General features: G+C 39.9%; 2 protein-coding genes across 2 annotated transcripts in view; one reads left to right on the top strand and one right to left on the bottom strand.

The window, feature by feature from the left end:
• cavin1b (caveolae associated protein 1b) overlaps positions 1-10178 on the bottom strand; it is a 38135-nt gene extending 27957 nt beyond the window's left edge. The window contains exon 1 of the mRNA XM_051686847.1: positions 9359-10178. Within this exon, the coding sequence (XP_051542807.1) occupies positions 9359-9865 (507 nt within the window). The 5' untranslated portion in view covers positions 9866-10178. The remainder of the gene's footprint in view (positions 1-9358) is intronic.
• Positions 10179-15698: 5520 nt separating this feature from the next.
• atp6v0a1b (ATPase H+ transporting V0 subunit a1b) overlaps positions 15699-18041 on the top strand; it is a 49082-nt gene continuing 46739 nt past the window's right edge. The window contains exon 1 of the mRNA XM_051686818.1: positions 15699-16902. The gene's annotated coding sequence lies outside the window, so the exon portion shown is untranslated. The remainder of the gene's footprint in view (positions 16903-18041) is intronic.

The following is an 18041-nucleotide window of genomic DNA, read 5'->3' as shown; positions in this document are numbered from 1 at the left end:
GAGGGGGGGAAGGAGCCGAAGCAGACAGAGAGCTGCTCAGAGCGTCTAAAGCTCTGCGTGCGATTCAAGTAGATGTGCAAAGCACACACCGGACACAGCAACGATAAGGCTGGGTCTGCTCCTCCGGGGGCAGCACTTGCAGGCTCACCACCCTGACAGAGAACGCTTGCAGGTCCCCGACCCTCTTGATGGAAGTGAGCGCGGTCAGGAGGGCGGTCTTCAATGAGACAGGACTGACTCTAGGGGCTCGAATGGGGCTCTCCGTAGGCCTAAAAGGACCACAGAGAGGTCCCATGAGGGAAAGAGGTGCGGCCTAGGAAGGTTCAACCTGCTGGCTCCTCTCAGGAACCTGATGATCAGGTCGTACTTACCGAGAGACTTACCTTCAACAGCGTCATGGTGTGCTGCTATAGCAGCTACACAGACCTTGAGAATGGAGGGGGACAGCCGCCCGTCCAACTTCTCTTGCAGGAAGGAAAGCACTGACCCGACTGCGCACCTCTGGGGGTCTTCGCTATGGGAAGAACACCACTTAGCGAAGATACACCACTTCAGGGAATACAGCTGCCTTGTAGAAGGAGCTCTGGCCTGAGTGATTGTGTTAACCACTACGGGCAGTAGACCAGTTAGGTCTTCTGCATCCCGTCCAGGGACCAGACATGGAGATTCCAGAGGTCTGGGCGTGGGTGCCAGAGGGTGCCCTCTCCCTGAGAAGGCTTCCTCAGGGGAATTTTCCAGGGAGATGCTGTCGCAAGGGGCATGAGGTCCGAGAACCAGGTCTGGGTGGGCCAATACGGAGCCACGAGAATGACCTGCTCCTCGTCCTCCCTGACCTTGCACAGAACCTGTGCAAGTAGGCTCACTGGGGGGAACACGTATTTGCGCAGCCCCCGGGGCCAGCTGTGTGCCAGCGCATCTGTACCGAGGGGAGCTCCCGTTAGGGCATACCAGAGCGGGCAGTGGGAGGATTCCCGGGAGGCGAACAGGTCTACCTGTGCCTTGCCAAATCGACTCCAAATCTGCTGGACCACCTGGGGGTGGAGTCTCCACTCTCCCCTGAGCATCACCTGCCGTGACAGAGCATCTGCTGTGGCATTGAGGCTGTCAGGGATATGAGTGGCCCACAGCGACCTGAGTCGCCGCTGCCTCCTGAGGAGGAGGTGACGGGCGAGATGCGACATGCAACGAGAGTGTAAACCACCTTGGCAGTTAAGCCACTGTCTTCGTGTTGTCCATCCGGACCAACACATTCTTGCCCTGGATCAACAGCAATAGCCTCCGCAGGACGAGCTGTACTGCCAGCAACTTGAGGCAGTTGATGTGCCAATGCAGGCGAGGTCCTATCCAGGAGCCAACGGCTGCGTACCCATTGCACACGGCGCCCCAGCCTGTCTTGGAGGCGTCTGTCGTAACCACCTGAACACTTGCTGTATGGGGACTCCAGCCCGCAGAAACGCAAGGTCTGTCCAAGGGCTGAAAAGGTGGCGGCAGGCGGACGTGAGAGCCACGCGATGTTTGCGCAGCGCCATGCGTACCTCGGAACTCGGGTCTGGAGCCAGTGCTGTAGCAGTCTCATATGCATCAACCCAAGCGGCATGACCGCCGCTGAGGATGCCATATGCCCAAGGAGCCTCTGTAAGTACTTCAGTGGGACCAACATTTCCCGCCTGGATAAGTTCAGGCAGTTCAGCACAGACTGCGCGCGCTCGTATGTGAGGCGCGCTATCATTGACACCGAGTCTAACTCCATGCCGAGAAAAGAGATGCTCTGAACCGGGAAGAGCTTGCTCTTTTCCCAGTTGACACAAAGTCCTAATCGGCTGAGGTGCATGAGCACCAGGTCCCTGTGTGCACACAGTAACTCTCGAGAGTGCGCTATAATCAGCCAGTCATCGAGTTAATTGAGTATGCGAATGTCCACTTCCCTTAACGGGGCAAGGGCTACCTCTGCGACCTTCATGAAGACGCGAGGGGACAGGGACAAGCCGAAGGGGAGGACCTTGTACTGATACGCCCGACCGTTGAACGCGAACCGTAGGAAGGGTCTGTGTCGAGGTGAAATCGAGAAGTGAATGTAGGCGTCCTTCAGGTCTACTGGCGTGAACCAATCTTGATGCCGGATGCACGTCAAAATGTGCTTTTGCATCAGCATCTTAAATGGGAGTCTGTGCAAGGCCCGGTTCAGAACTCGCAGGTCCAAGATTGGCCGCAACCCACCGCCCTTCTTGTGAACGATGAAAAAAGGGCTGTAAAACCCATGTCTCACCTCGGCTGGAGGGACAGGCTCTATCGCGCTCGTCTGTAGGAGGACCGCGATCTCTGCCCGCAGGATGGCGGCGCTCTCGTCCTTCACTGACGTGAAGAGAACGCTGCGGAACCGGGGTGGGCGCCTGGCGAATTGAATCGCATAGCCGATTCGGATAATTCTGGCCAGCCAGCACGATGGGTTGGAAAGCGATAGCCACACGTCCAAACTCCGGGCAAGGGGCACTAACCGAAGGATCGCATCTGACATTCCTGGGGGTGGGGCCTCGCGGCGGGCTATAGCCCCTAAACCAGGGGTCGGTAACCTATGGCTCGCGAGCCATAAGTGGCTCTTTGTTAAAAATCAAGTGGCTCGCGGGGTGTCTCACCATTCACCAACACATGATCATTTAAAACTTTCTAGAGATAATTTTCCTGCAGAAAGTGTAGGTGCGATTGCAAAGCTTGAAGTCAATGACACTGGTCTGATTTCCTTTCTCCCGAATTTATCGTACAGCCTACTCCTGGTGAACAAGGTTTGAAATGAACACCCGCCAAATGCGGATTTTTCATGCAGAGTATTTTGCTGATGTACCAGCCACTGTGGAAGGCGACCTGTACGACTTCTTGGAGTGATATATAACAAGAAATTAGACACAAAGACGCATGTTTGACAAAAAGTGATTATATTTTGAAGAACAGACGAAAGAAAACCCACCGATGTGCATCTGATTTGATATGTGTGCGCAGTGAGCTCCGCTGTTCACGAGTGCAATGAAAGAGCTTCTCCAAGACACGCACATGCATAGAGTCCTGGGCCTCGTTTCCCAATAACTATTGATCTTAGCTGTTAAGAGCATTTGAGCAATTTTACAAATGTTTGTTATTTTTTATGTGCGTCCAGGGTGTGAAATAGCACCTGCCATACTTCAAATGCGACAAGGCTCAATCCTGTTCGTGAGCTCCTCGTTCAAATGTGTTTCATTCACGAGTAAGTTTGCTCATCTACCCACAACAGGTGAGTGACCTGATGTCTCGGAGTGACACATGACAAGAAATGCTGTTAGTCAAAAAGACAAACGCTTGAAGAAACACGCTTTATTATATTTTTAAGAACAGACAAAAGAAAAGGCATCAATGCTCGTGTCTGATTCACTGTTTGTTCAGAGGCATGCAACGGGACCTTGTCTCATGGAGCAAGCGCATGTAAAGTGTTATCACTCCTTTTTCTCTGTTTCATTCGTCTTAAAACTGTTTGCAAGAATAATGCTGTCGATGAGAATGTTGCAAATGAGCTCCGATCATCTCGTGAGGTGCTGTGATTTTAGTTTGCTTTATTTCCATGCAGCAGTTCACTCTTACACATTGTGAATGCAACTCTGCAGGTTCAATAATGTATACAGGTATCTTTGTATTATAGAAACAAAGACAAAAGTGATTAAATCATAAATAATACAAGACACGTTTACCTTGAACCTAAAATTTAGTTCTATTTTCTTTTCTTTAGGCAGCATTAACTGTATTAACAAACGCAATACAAACACATTCAATAAGGACACATTTGGCAGCATTTTTGGGGAACACAAGGGAATTTATTAGGCTTATTTATTATGATGATTATTATCATTATCTTTACATTTATAATTGTCTTTAGTTCTTAATTTGTATACTGTTAGTAATTTTTCATCTGTTGCCACATACTGATACTTGAAATGGGGCCGTTGGAGACAGTAAATGTTTGAATTTGGGGAGGTGGTTACATATAAGATTTTTAAATCACTTCATTATTTTAATTGCTTTTTTCATTTCATTTAAAGTTCAATTTGAATTTTGAAATGTCTTTTAAGTTTTTCGTGTTTCAATACATTTATTTTTAAAGCAAAATCAATAAAGCAAAAATATTCACCGACCCTGGGCAGTGGAGTTGACCATAATCGGATATTTTTTACATATCGCCCAGCCCAGAAGGGAGGTTCAATTTTTCATGAACAATTGTAAAATGAAGTAATTTTATGGAGACCTGCACAAACACGTGTACTCAATTACATATTGCAACATGTTACCTATTAATTTTCGCATATTTGTTTGTTTTTGTGTTTTTGAGTAGTCTATGGGCAATATAAACATTTTATTTTATTGAAAAACTTTGTTTTTGAAAATAGGAAATTATTCATTTGTGCTGTGGCTCTTTCGAAAAAATGCATCAACCAAAAATTAAAAAATGGGCTCCTTAGTGAAAAAAGGTTCCCGACCCCTGCCCTAAACCTACTTGAATGGGGAAAGACTGAAATCTCTAAAAGTTTGTTAACATTATTTTTCAAAAACAAATGTGAAATCAGCAATACAATCTAACAACAAAGGTATCATAAAGTTTTGCTAGTTTAGCTCAAATGACACAAAAAAAAGTGTATTTTTCAGATTGATCAAGCTAATGCACGTAGACTTTCCAAAGCAAAAACACTGTATTGAGCACTGAAACTTCTGCCACTTATTTTTTCTCTGATTGGCCTTCATGTCGTCTCCCCCTTATACGGTCTCTGCTATCGTTTAACTACTTTAAAATTATGACTAGCTTACGGTCTCTCATAAAGCACTTTTCGCAACTGTGTGACAGACCCTTAAATGAGTCCCCCTTGTATTGCAATGTTGTTGCATTAAGATGTAAGCAGTGAGTTATTATTTTCCCTGAGGAATAAAGTGTTCAATAGGGTAAGGAGAAAGGGGGTGTACTTTGGGCAGTGCCAAAAAAAACTCCTCTAAATGCCCTCTCATAACCCTAGAGTCTCTTTCTCTCTCTCTCTCTCCCTGTCTCTCTCTCTCTCTCTCTCTCTCTCTCTCTCTCTCTCTCGCTCTCTTTCTCTCTTTATCTATCTCTTTCTTAGAGACGCATTTCACAAATTATGAAATATGGAAAGTTGGCCTACTGTGTTGAAGGATAAAATGATTAGTGTGCACATAACTCTTTGGCGTATTAACAACTCTCTCACACACTTAAAGCATGCAAATCATCACTGTATAATTATCTAACGGTTAGATTTGCATGCCACTGCTAAATTCTTGGCTCTGGTGACTGTTTAGTATTCTGCATATGAAATGCATTAGGCCTGAAACATACTCAATGCAAGTACATGAACGCAAATGCTACTACCCAGCTCAATTTCACGCCTCATTGTATTCCAAATTGTGTCCCAACGCGATAAATAACGCAAAGCAAGTAAAACAATTAGCATTCTCAGAGTTGCCACAAGAGGTGCTATAGTGGGGTTTAGTGTAACCTGTCTTCTTCTACAGTGAGTTTTCTCTGTCAGGTCAACTACCCATAATTGTCACATGACCTCATAACATTACATGTGAGTGACGTCCATTTATCATCTTGGAAATAAAAACGTTTGTCTAAAATTGATGGTAACACTTTACATTAATGTTCTCTTTGTTAAGGGATAATAAAGAGGTTTATTAATCGCTAATAATTATTGTACTAATGCATTGTATAGTGAGCCATTTTACCTTACATGTTATAAATGCTTATTAACACTTATTCAACATTAGTAACATATGAAAACGTACCCTAATGTAGAGTCGGCATTATTAATATTATCCTTATTAAGACTTTGCCAACATGAAAAACTATCTTGGCTGCATTTTGACATAACTCATGAATTAGGGCATTTTATGTTTTTATTTAAAATAATATAAATAAGTGTATTTATTAAGCATTTATAAAATGCTCACTATTTGGCAAGTATTGGATGAAAGTTGCCCTTTTAATGCATATAACTGCATATAAGTAAGAAAAAACCATTTGTAAATAAATTTGTCATTAATAAACTGCTTTTTAAACCTTTAACAAAGGGAACATTCATTAAACATTTATAACATGTAAGTTAAAATGCTCACTATTTGGCAAGTATGGGATGAAAGTTGCCCTTTTAATGCATATAACTACGTATAAATAAGAATAATTCATTTGTAAATAAATTTGTCATGAATAAACTGCTTTATATACACTTAATAAAGGGGACATTTATCAAGCATGTATAACACGTAAGTTAAAATGCTTACTATTTGGCAAGTATTGGATGAAAGTTGCCCTTTTAATGCATACAACAGCATATAAATAAGAATAATGCATTTGTAAATACAGTAACTTTGTCATTAATAAACTGCTTCATAAACCCTTAATATAGAGAACATTAATGTACAGTGTTACCAAAATGTCTTATCTCGAGGACATCCAGTCAAAAAAAAAAAAGTTCAAAAATTGTTGCTTTTACTTCCGGTTAATTTTTCACACTAAAACAATGGTATGTCAAATCACAGTATAAAGTATTCAGTGCATTGTGCTTTGTACTTTGTTGTATACTGCACATTCTGGCAAATGTAATGTCCGGCTCATCCAGGTATTCTGGTATACATACTATAGTATAGAGGAGTACTGTATGTTAGTATGCTCAATAGCTCAACCCTTCCTCACTGAAGAGTGAAGGAAGGATATTTGGAACGGTAATTAGCAAATTCCAATGTGAACTCAGTGTTCCCTGTATCCAAATCTATGAGAGCACATAGTGTCTGTGTGTATCCAAGTGTGTGTGTTTGTGTGTGTGTGCGCCTCCAGCCCCATCTGACTCACTGTGTGGAAACTCTGAATGTTCTTGCGCCACTGTGCAAAGCTGCAAGCTATTACACATTGCATTATAGAGCCGAACAAAACCTCTAACTGCAGATAGACTGACTGCGTAACCATTCAGACTCCCTCTCTCCCTCTTTCTCTGACTATTTTTACATATAGCTACTCTTTTTCTTGCTTTTCCCACTGACCTTACCCTCTATTCACGTTCTTCCATTCCCACGTTCCCTAACAAATCACTCCCATCTATTTAAAACAGTCTCTGGATTTTGCTTGTATTATTTTCCATCTGTGAGAAAAAGGAAACTTTCTCTATATTAATCCATTGTGACTGGTGTGTTGAGCAGAGAATGCATGTAAAAACATACCGGTGTTCGTTTATTCTGCAACCATCAAACAGAATTGTGCTTTTATAAGGCAGCAGGTAGCTGGACAGAGGCAAGTGTATTAACACACAGTTCAGTTATGTGTTTACAATACATCAGTTCATACAAGCGAAGCTTAAGTGTAAGTGTTTAATGGGTGTGGTGCTGAGATTTCTTGAAGAAGACACAAAACAACTTTTACTTTGTGTGTTTGGACACTTAAGCCACATGTTCAGCTTACGTTTGACAAACACAAAGTGTCTTTTTGTCTTCTTTTGAATGGTGTGTTTATTGTTTTATCATTTTATATGTATATAAAATAATTAAAATAAGTGCCATAAATTCCAGTATATGCCACCCGGTTTTGATATTCCGTCATATAACCCATTGAGACATTAAGTGTGCCTTGACTGTCCAGGGCCTTTTTGAGCCCACTTGATATGGCTATATTCCATAATGGTAAGATGTGCTCATTTTACCCATGGCCACACCTGACCAAATATGACTAACACATGTGATATGCCTGTAGTTTACATTATACTTTTATGCCATACAAATTTGAAGTGCAAATCGCCATTGTACAACACATTTTATGATCTCATTTACAAATAATTGTTGTAATGTCATGATAGAAACACACACACACACACACACACACACACACAGAGAGAGAGAGAGAGAGAGAGCAGAAGGTCTTGTCATTAAAGTCATCTAAACTAAGCACTTCCTACCCCAGAAAAGAAAAACTACAAATCTTTTTAATTAATGACATCATTTAAATTAATCCCATCCACTACTCAGGCACAGACACACCCATCCGACACTAGGTGGTGCTTTAATTTTTGAGGCCTAGAATCAGAATTCTTTGATTCCTTGAGTCTCAGATTTTATTTTTTGCTGACATTTTGAATTTTGTGAAAGATCAACTTTTTTGAACTCCTCCTAGGCCACTTGTCCAATTCGCATGAAATTAGTATACATCATCTACAGGGTGGGGCCCATTTTCACTTATTGACCTAAATCTTCTAAACGCAATGTCCATACTTAATGAAACCTGGTAAACTTTGACACTAAAACATTTCAAGGAAACACACCAAATCTTGTCCACTTCTGCTCATGGGGGGCACTATAACAACAACAACAAAGCACTCTGCAACTATTTTATCAAGGAAGGTGGAATTTGGCATGCATCTGATTTGGTTCATATGCTAACATATCCTTAAAATATTGATAGGACAAATCAACAAAAATGGCTGCCAGCAGCCAATCAAATTTCAGCCACTAATAACTGTGCTGAGTGGCCAATCATTATGAAATTTGGCATCCACTTAGAGGTTGTCAAAATTAGACTGAACACCAAATTTTTAAAGAATCAGCCAAAAGATAGCTCTATAATCAGCTAATTAACATTTTTGTGAATATATTGCTAAAACGATGTTTTTCTGTTTCCTGTGAATCTTTCAGTGCCCCTAAATCAAATGGTCATAAGGATTTCCATTTCTGAACAAAAACTTTTCTAACACTTTGAACCTTTGAAAACATACTTTTTCAAACTCATCCGAGGCTATTTGTCTGATTTGCATGAAATTTGATATGTATCATCTAGAGATGCTCCAAACAAAAAGCTATCAAAATAAATTTGATCCATTGTATCCTTCAGAAAATATGAGCCAAAATGGGTGTAGCCCATAATGACTAATTGCCCTATGACAAACATGGCAAAATTACACATTCTAAAGGCATATGCCAAATTTCCTCCAATTCTGATATGAGGTGGCACTATAAGTTAAGAAAATCTTAATTGTGGTACTGTGATCAAAGCAGTTGAAACAGCTGTGTCCACAGCAGCCTCAGGATCAGTTAAATTTGGCTATTGGTCATGTTTTCTTCACATTTGCTTGTACCCTTATAATTGCCACTTACAGCTATATTATTATAACTGTTTCTCCTACACAGCAATTGAACACATAAAATGGAAAGCAAATGGAGGTATCTGCTTCTTAGATGTTGCTAGGGAGTCTCCTTTAGAGTTCACAAGAGATCTCAACAATGTCTCAAAATGTGTTTGACACAAATTTTTATTTATTGTAATAAAATGTTCCTTTGTATGCATGTCCCTCACCTGGTAGATCATGACTTTGAAGTTTCTCCTCTTCAGCAGTTCATTCTCATTGCTCTCCAGTCGTTTTATCTGCCCGGCTTGTTTCTCTAGGTTACCCCGCACCGACTTCACATTCACGCTCACCTTACGCACCTTCTCCAGCATCTTGTTGACTGTGTTGGCCGTGGTGGTGTGGCTCTTGGACAGTTTAGTGAGTTCCCCTTGGATACCTGTCACGGATCTCTCCATCTCCCGTTGACGGACTTCCAGCCCAGCTTGCGTTTGCTGAATTTGGTCAACGGCCCCAATGATCTTATCTAGTAGAGCCAGGACCATGACTCCATTCATCTCACCTTTGTCTCCATCACCACCTAAGTCTTTCTCACCACCCTCTTTGGCTTTGTTCTCAACGGCCTCATCTTCATCCTCAGAGGCAGGGAGGTTGACTTCATCATCTGAGATTTCGGTGAGGGATTTGTTTGGCTCTGGGACCTCCAGGTGCAAACGGGCGTCTTCAATCACATCCATGTTCCAAAGCTTGTGGAATGAGGAGAAATAAAGTTGAATGTGAAAGGATGCAAGCAGTGGAACGTTCTTCTGTGTCCTTACTTGCCTTTCTACTCTTTCTGCTCTCAGATATTCCCTCTGGAGTTCACCTTATAGTTCCCTCCTCTTTCACGCACTCCACATCTGCTCTCTCTCTCTCTCTTTCTCTCTCTCCCTCTCTGAGTGTTTTCTGGGATCTAGTCAAGGCAGTGCAGGGAGGCAGTTATGGAGGCTCTGTACTGCATAAGCGCTGGGTTGTGAATGCCACACTTTCCCGTGAAACCCTCCAGACAAATGAACTGCGTTCCAGATGCCTTCCTCTTACCCTCTGACACTCCCCCTGCATGCTGTGTAGATTGATCTCTGTGTGTCTGTGTGTGTTTGTGTGTGTTAGAGAGCAGTGCTCCTCCCAGTGGCCTGCAGTGGGACCCCATAGGAAAGAAAAATCTAAGTGATATGGCTTAAAAAAGAACTCCCTGCTAAATAGTTTAAATGAATAGTTCATCCAAAAATGAAAATTACTATCATTTACTCACCCTCGTAACATGTATTACTTTCTTCCATGGAGCACAGAAGGTAAATTTTGGAAGAAAATCCTAGCTGCTCTTTTCATTAGGAAATTAGGATTGGGATGAGTGCTGTTGGTGGTGGTGTAGTGGACTAAAGCACTGAACTGGTAAGTGGAAGGTTGTTGGTTCAATCCCCACAGCCACCACCATTGTGTCCTTGAGCAAGGCACTCAACTCCAGGTTGCTCCATGGGGATTGTCCCTGTAATAAGGGCACTGTAAGTTGCTTTGGATAAAAGTGTCTGCCAAATGCATAAATGTAAATATCAACCAGGATTGTTTTGGACCATTCTGAGTAGTCTGTATAACCTGTGTGCTATATTCCATGTGTCTCAAAGCCATGCCTTGTGTCAGTTTTGATGGATTGGCAGGGGCAGTTCTAAGGTCAGTGAATATTTGGGGCTTAACCAAGACCTCTGTGGATATATATGGGGCCATTCATTGATAAAATATCAGAATATAATATACTTTATATTCAAAGTTTAAATGTTACCTCTGTGAGGTGTCATTAGACTAGAAAATATTTAAATATTTCAGACTAAAACTAAAGCTAAATGGTTCTACTAACTTTTCTCTCAGATATCTTGTCTTGCATGATTTTTTACAGTATACTTTAAAAAATGATTACAAAAAAACATTATTTTGTCCCTTATAGTTTTCCAAAATTCAATGCACATTGTGAACAATTGACAGTTTTACAGCCTAATATTGATTCATTGGGTGTTTTAAGTTAGTTTAGAAGATGTCAGGCTGTAATTAGGCTAAAATAGGTGATTATGAGAACAAATAGTTGCTATAGATGCCAAAGTTTTCGAGGTTCATGTCATTGTGTCTTTATTACAGAGTTTTGTATAAAGTGCAAATGTCCTGCCCCGTGCCTTAAAGTTTGCAAATTTCTACAACCCATTTGATATTACTCTTTATATTAGTTTTATATATCTAAAAATGTGGAACTTACTGCATCTGGATGGACGAACTTAACACAGTTTCCAATATCTCACCTAGACAGGCATTTTGACCATTCACACACAGCCGTAATCAAGTCATGAGTGGCTGTGTGTGAACGGTCAAAATGCTTGTCTAGGTGAGATATTGGAAACTGTGTTGAGTTTGTCCATCCAGATGCAGTCAGTACCAAACATTTAGAAAAATAAAACTGAAATGAGTACCAGTCTGATTTTTGATTATTCAGACTAACAGACATAGATAATGCGACTGTAGCTTGGCTTCGTCCAGCATGTTATTCAGACCACAATAGGCCTCGGCGTTGTGCACATGCTTGCTCCAAAAGACAGGTGATGTGCAAATAGGGTTGCCAACTACACCATATTAGATCCATACAGGATGCAGTTTATCCCAGGTTTTAGTGTCTCACACTCAAACATCCGAGATAGTTTCAGTATTAAATTGCATTTGAATCATTTTGTAATGTTTAATGTGTGTGTTCATGTATTTCATGTCTTTTATTTTGAAAAGTTTAGTTCCTGTTTCATGTCATGTGTTTCCTAGTCATGTGATGTTCTGTTTTCCCTCCATGTTCATTTGTCTTGTTTTCATTGGTTTATTGTTTGATTATCTTGTTTAGAGTTAAGTTTGTTCATTGGTTTATGTTCTCCCATGTCCAAGTATTTAAGCCTTCATGTTTTCCATTGTTGGTTGTCAGGTATTGTGATTGGTAATGTTGTTATGTTAATGTCAAGCCAAGTTTATGTCAAGTTTAGTCAAGTTCATGTTTTATGTTTCGTTCATATTTATTGTTAGAGTTTACTGGATTTCACGTTTAATAATACATTTGCACTTGGGTTCTTCATTGCATCATCATCGTCATTGCCAGCAGCAACATCGTTACACATTTTCACATTTGTAAAAAATTACAGGTTAGAATGAAAAACAAATTGAGAGAACTGGACCTGAAAAATGTTTCTCTTGTTGTGAGAGCATTTGCTGTTGCTATGCTACACAAATGCTACACTTGACAGTAGACTATCTTTTCATCAAATGGCATTACACTGCATTATGTCAATACATTCTTGAAAAAAGAGAGAATCAGCCAAATGACTGTTAGAAAAACTGCTGCACTTGTACAACTAAAACATTACAGTGTTTAATTAAAATACTTAACATGAAAACTGGTGGCTTAATGTACTAAAAAACAACAAAAAAAAAGAATTGCAATTTTCTTACATTTCACTTGCGATAAACAATATTTACTGCTAAAATAACTCTAATTCAAGAAGAAAACCCCATTATAAGGCATGTTTACTGAACGCAGTGGCTCTGGAAGACTCAAATGATTAATATTTTTTTTTAATATTTATTTAGCACATTATTAGTCATACTGTATACCTAATACAGACAAAGTAATGAAACCAATCTAAATGCAAAGCATGTATTAAGCTCTAAAACACGGATGAGAAATGGCACAGCTTCATGTAAATTGTGGTTTCTTTCTTTCTTTTGGCAAAACATAGTGTTAATTAAAAGTAAAGACTGAGTGGCAGATTCACTAAAAATGAATTACACCCAGTAGAAGCGTAGTTTTTTTTTGCACACACTCTCTGCGCTCATTTAGCACCTGATTCACTAATAAATTATGCAGATCAGCAAAGTCTTTTTAGCAAGTTCACTCCACGGTCATCTTTGGAATGATCAAGGGCAGTTTTTTTTCTATGTAAACAAGCGGCATGCCAGTGCAGCTCCTATCTACTTGAATGGGGAAAAACTGAAATCTCAAAAATCGTCGGTCAAGATTACGATCAAAGAACATATTTCAAATCAACAATAAAATCTGAAAACATTGTTATCATAAATAGTGTTTATTTACCTAATAGTATGCTTAAAAAACGAAATTTTCCCGGCTAGCTAATGCACATGCATGTTCTCGAGTTGATTGACAGGTGATGTCTGTGTCTAAAAGGTGATTGGGACTTCCTTTCTACATCCGTTGGGCATTCCAATTTCTTTCATTCATTTTAATAGAAGCGACATGTCTCTGCTAAATAGTTTTTGATATCAGTAAAAAAAAAAAAAAAAAAACACTGCTAAATGTAATTTGCACATGCAATTCTGATCTTCCTGGCCAATTCTGACCACAATAATAGCAGAGGATGCCACAGACCACCGTATTTAACACCCTGCTAGGACTGTACAGCATCACTTTGATCAAGACACCTAAATCATCTCTTATAGTCAAGCACACTTTTTTTTCTGTCCACAATCCAATATGAAGGTGAACTACTCTGCAAAAAAAAAAATGAGAGATCACTTTTACTTCTCAGATGTTTCCCCTGAGAACATAAGTCCCAAGTGGCTTCAAAGCGAGATTTGCCAAGAGACCAATATATGCGGTCAAAACTCAGAGATTTAAATTTGAACTGAATCATTTCTCATCAATGTCTTCCAAGACTTAATTATCAGGGCTATACTAGACACAATCATTTATGACTCATCATAACTGAGTCCTCAATTAAATTCTTATAGTACAGTGTTTTCTGTAATACTGAAATCTGGAAAGTTGTAGCCGTAGCAGTAGACAGGCACAGACACAGCAAGAGTTGGAATGTGATTCAGAGCCGCAAGGATTTTCAATATCCTAAAGGCTTATTTTCCTCATGCATCATTTCAATAAAGCTTTAAGCAAGAGTACGAAAATAACTTGAGCTTGCGTGTGGGCCTTGCATGTATGAACATGTGTGAGTATGCGTAAGATTCAACCTCATCTTATACTGATAGAATCTTACTATTCATGAATTAGAAAGTGTAATAATATTCAGTGGGTATAAGTAAGGAATAATAAATGGACATGAATTATTGATTTGAGTTTAAATTATTTTATTAAATGAGAAGATATAGCATATGTGGAGACATGAAACTAGCACAGCTATGTATGGAATCAGTAGCCTAGGACAACAGTCATTTATGCAGTTTAGTGCTAATTATATAATAAATGTTTCACTATTCAATTCCATTGACCAATTACAATTAAATATTCCAGAAATTATTCTGTGAAATAACTGACAAACTGACAATTTATTGTTCTTTCAGTGCAATGGAAAATGGTTGAGGATCTGAAAATGAGCTCAGCAAAATAGAACATTAAAATGCAGAAAGCCTATTAATCTTTACAGAGTTCGAAAATACTATATAAAATCAGGTGTTCATGCAGAAGTTTATAAAACCCTTTCATAAATTCACTGGTTCATATAGTCCTGGAGCACATGTGTGTAAACAGATTTGGTGTGATGCCCATAACGGAGGAGCTCAAGCACGGGACTGGGCTTTAGATCTGAGATCCCCTCCCAGACTATCTGACTAAAGCAAGAAATAGAAAGGCAGTTTTGAAATAATAAATGGTATAGATGTTATGAAATATCAAGGTGGAGATGAGGAGATGGAGGGATGCCGGAAGAATCATCACCGATTCATGGGAAGGTGCCGCTTACCGTACCTATATCTTGGGATATGATTGGCAGGCCTATGAACAAGCTTCTCCCAAACAAACTTATGAAAATTCATTTAAATAGCCTTGATTTATAAGAGGTTACCATACCAACATCAATACCTGCAGTTTGTTTCTGTTCCTGTAGCACAACTAAAGTGTGGCGCCAGAGATACCAAGGTCATGGGATTCCCTGGGAACACACATACTGATAAAATGTTTACAGCTGAAAAAGTTACAGGCAAACAAAAATGAGTACAAATGAAAATGTTTCAGATGTTAACTCCCAACTCAGTGCACCTATGTATGTACAGTACAAGTGTGATTTTGTCAAGCGTGTGTTTCCCACCTCTGGACCTTCAGTTTCCAACTTTAAATATAAACAGTTTCATTACAGGGTCTGTGTTACATTCTTCTGAGGTCTGCCATCTCACCTCAGTGTCCAGCATGACTCACAAGAGTTCACTACAATGAATAGACAAATATACATCTTAAATAAACAGTTACCAAACCGTTAAAAGTATAAAACATGAACACATTAAATCACTTATACATTGTTGCTTTTTCATGCTTTATAGGTCTGTGTGTGCATGCAAAATACCTTTTAAAGTAAACATGAAATAAAAATGGACCCTACAGTATTTAATCAATACAACCTTCCAAGTCTTCATGAGTGTAGCCAAGTGGAGAAATTTCATGTAATTTAGTCATAAATTGGACGTGGCCCTTTAAGAGCAGAGTTTTGCGACACTGGAGTTTTGCAACACCCACTTTCCAGCACTCTCTCTTGTTAGAGGCGTGAGAGCAGACGTTGTTGTGGTTTTGTTTCATCGGTTGAGAATTCTTTGGGTAAATATCACATTTTGCACAGGATGCTTATAATTGCATTAAATATGTGCTCACAAGAGTCTTATGTTAAAATGAAGTGTTTGTTATGGGTTATTTTTGAAGGATGCATATGGATTGCATGTGTAGAGTTTGACTATGGTTTGCATACATGTGATGACTGGGTATGAAAATTTTTAATTAATCATATCTTATTTAAAGGTGCAATATGTAACAATGTTCATGTAATATTAGCCATTTTTTTGCCAATGTGTGAACGGCTTGTAATGCAACTGTAACATCTGAGTGGTCTCCTGCCCACCAGAGGGAGCCCTCACCTGAATTCTGAACTGTCACATCCTGTTTCCTGCCACATCAGTTCCTGTAATGTAATTTCCTGTTTGCCTAGTATATAAGCCATGCATGCTCATTCCCATATTGCGAAGTATTGCCAGATCATCTGCCTTACCAAGTGTTTATATCATTGCCTCATTGCCTCATTGCCTCATTGCCTCATTGCCTCATTGCCTCATTGCCTCATTGCCTAGTGTTTTGACTTCTCTTTTGGATCTCCCCTTTTGCCTGTTTGCCTGGTTGGACTGCTTTACTGTGTTTTTGACCTCACTGCCTGTTTTTCTGACACTGTGTTTGGATTTTGATGGACTGTTTGAATAAACATCCGCATATGGATTCTTCCTCGGCTTCCGCCTCCTCATCATTACAGCAACTTAAAAAATGAGCCCTTCCCTGACTTCATAGGTTGCCTATTAAAGCCTGTAGACTTATTTTCATGCAAAGGGAGCGGATCGCTTTTGCCGGGAAAATCCAAATGATGTGACGATTATGCGCACTCCCGAGAGCCTTGCCTCAGTAATTGCTTCTCTTCCGCTGTTCAACAGCGACAACTAACTGCAACACTAGGTAATGTTTTCTTAGAGATGGAATCCAGCAAACATCAGGCTCCCAGCACAACACCGACTCCACAAACTCTGAGTAAGAAACAAAAACAACAACAACAACAAAAAAAAAACATTTATCTACTGAATCCAGTCTGGCTAAGTGGGAACATGATCGTGGTCGAGCGAAAACTAGAGTGAACATTGGCAGGGCATTTGATTCCTGGAGGGACCTTCGTTCGGTTTTGGGGATCAAAACCGACCCTGAATTGGCGTTCTTCTTATTGGACAGGTAAGCTTACATAACTGCAAAGCATGTGAAATATAGTGCCATAAGGATTGATTTGTGTCATTTTAGCTAAACTACAATAACACATGAAATGAATGCTAGACAGTGTTCAAGATGATGCAAAAAGACCCATTCATTAGTGTAACGTAACTTGGTTATACAGAAAATATATACATTCTATTGTTATAAAAAAATAGCGCATCGATATATCAAAATGTCAATTGTGATGGAATCACATCAATACTGAATTGTGTCAACATATTTATAATATTCAGTATATTTTATAAACAGCTGCTGTCATCATCCACCAAATTTAGCTAACAGCTATTGATAAAGCTGGCTAGCCAGCTAACGCCGACATAGGCTATCATATAAATGCAGTCAATGTATCATGCAAAGAAAAGTGATTACTTCAAACTACAGTTTCGCATAGTCAGACCTATATCCACACTTTGTTTTAGCCCTGTTCCAGCACTGGAGAGTCAAATATAATATACAGTCTCAAAGTTTGTAGTAAAACAATCATAACTGTGTAATTTTAATTATGCTACCTCATCTGTCAGCATGATGCCGGTGAATCACATTGTCTCTTTGTACGTTACGTTATTGTTTTGGTCCATGCTCACGTCTCTATGGAGTATGTGCACGAGCGCGAGCACGAGCAACGGGTAGCTGGCTGCAGTTCACTTAACGGCCACAGGTGTCATAAATAACAAGGGTTTCTGAATCTTACATACCGCACCTTTAATGATTTATAGCAGACTGTTTCCCAGTTCAGTCATTAAGTGTAATATGTGTTATATGTGAAAACATATGCAATGAGAATTTTATTGTTTGGACTGTTGCACATGTCCTTAAAGCCTAGTTAAAAATGCATAAAATGCTTTGAGTGATTTACTGTAAGTATGTGTTAAATGCATAAAATGCTGTGAATGATATAAGCATGGGTTAAGGTGATGTATGCTGAGGCATGTGGGTAGGCTAATGACCTGTTTGTGTTTTCTTTTGACATAAGTCTGTACCGGATTTCAATGTAACTTATTTAATTTTTGTATTTCAGTTCCGTTTTTCTATATTTCTTTATTCCCCTTTTCAATACGGCCCCATCGATCGCTATCCTTTTTCTGAGACAGCAGTCAGAA

The sequence above is a fragment of the Myxocyprinus asiaticus genome, chromosome 44, assembly GCF_019703515.2.
Source record: "Myxocyprinus asiaticus isolate MX2 ecotype Aquarium Trade chromosome 44, UBuf_Myxa_2, whole genome shotgun sequence".
NCBI classification, from domain to species: domain Eukaryota; kingdom Metazoa; phylum Chordata; class Actinopteri; order Cypriniformes; family Catostomidae; genus Myxocyprinus; species Myxocyprinus asiaticus.
Note: the sequence above shows the minus strand (reverse complement) of the source record. Positions and strands in the feature narration are given on the sequence as shown.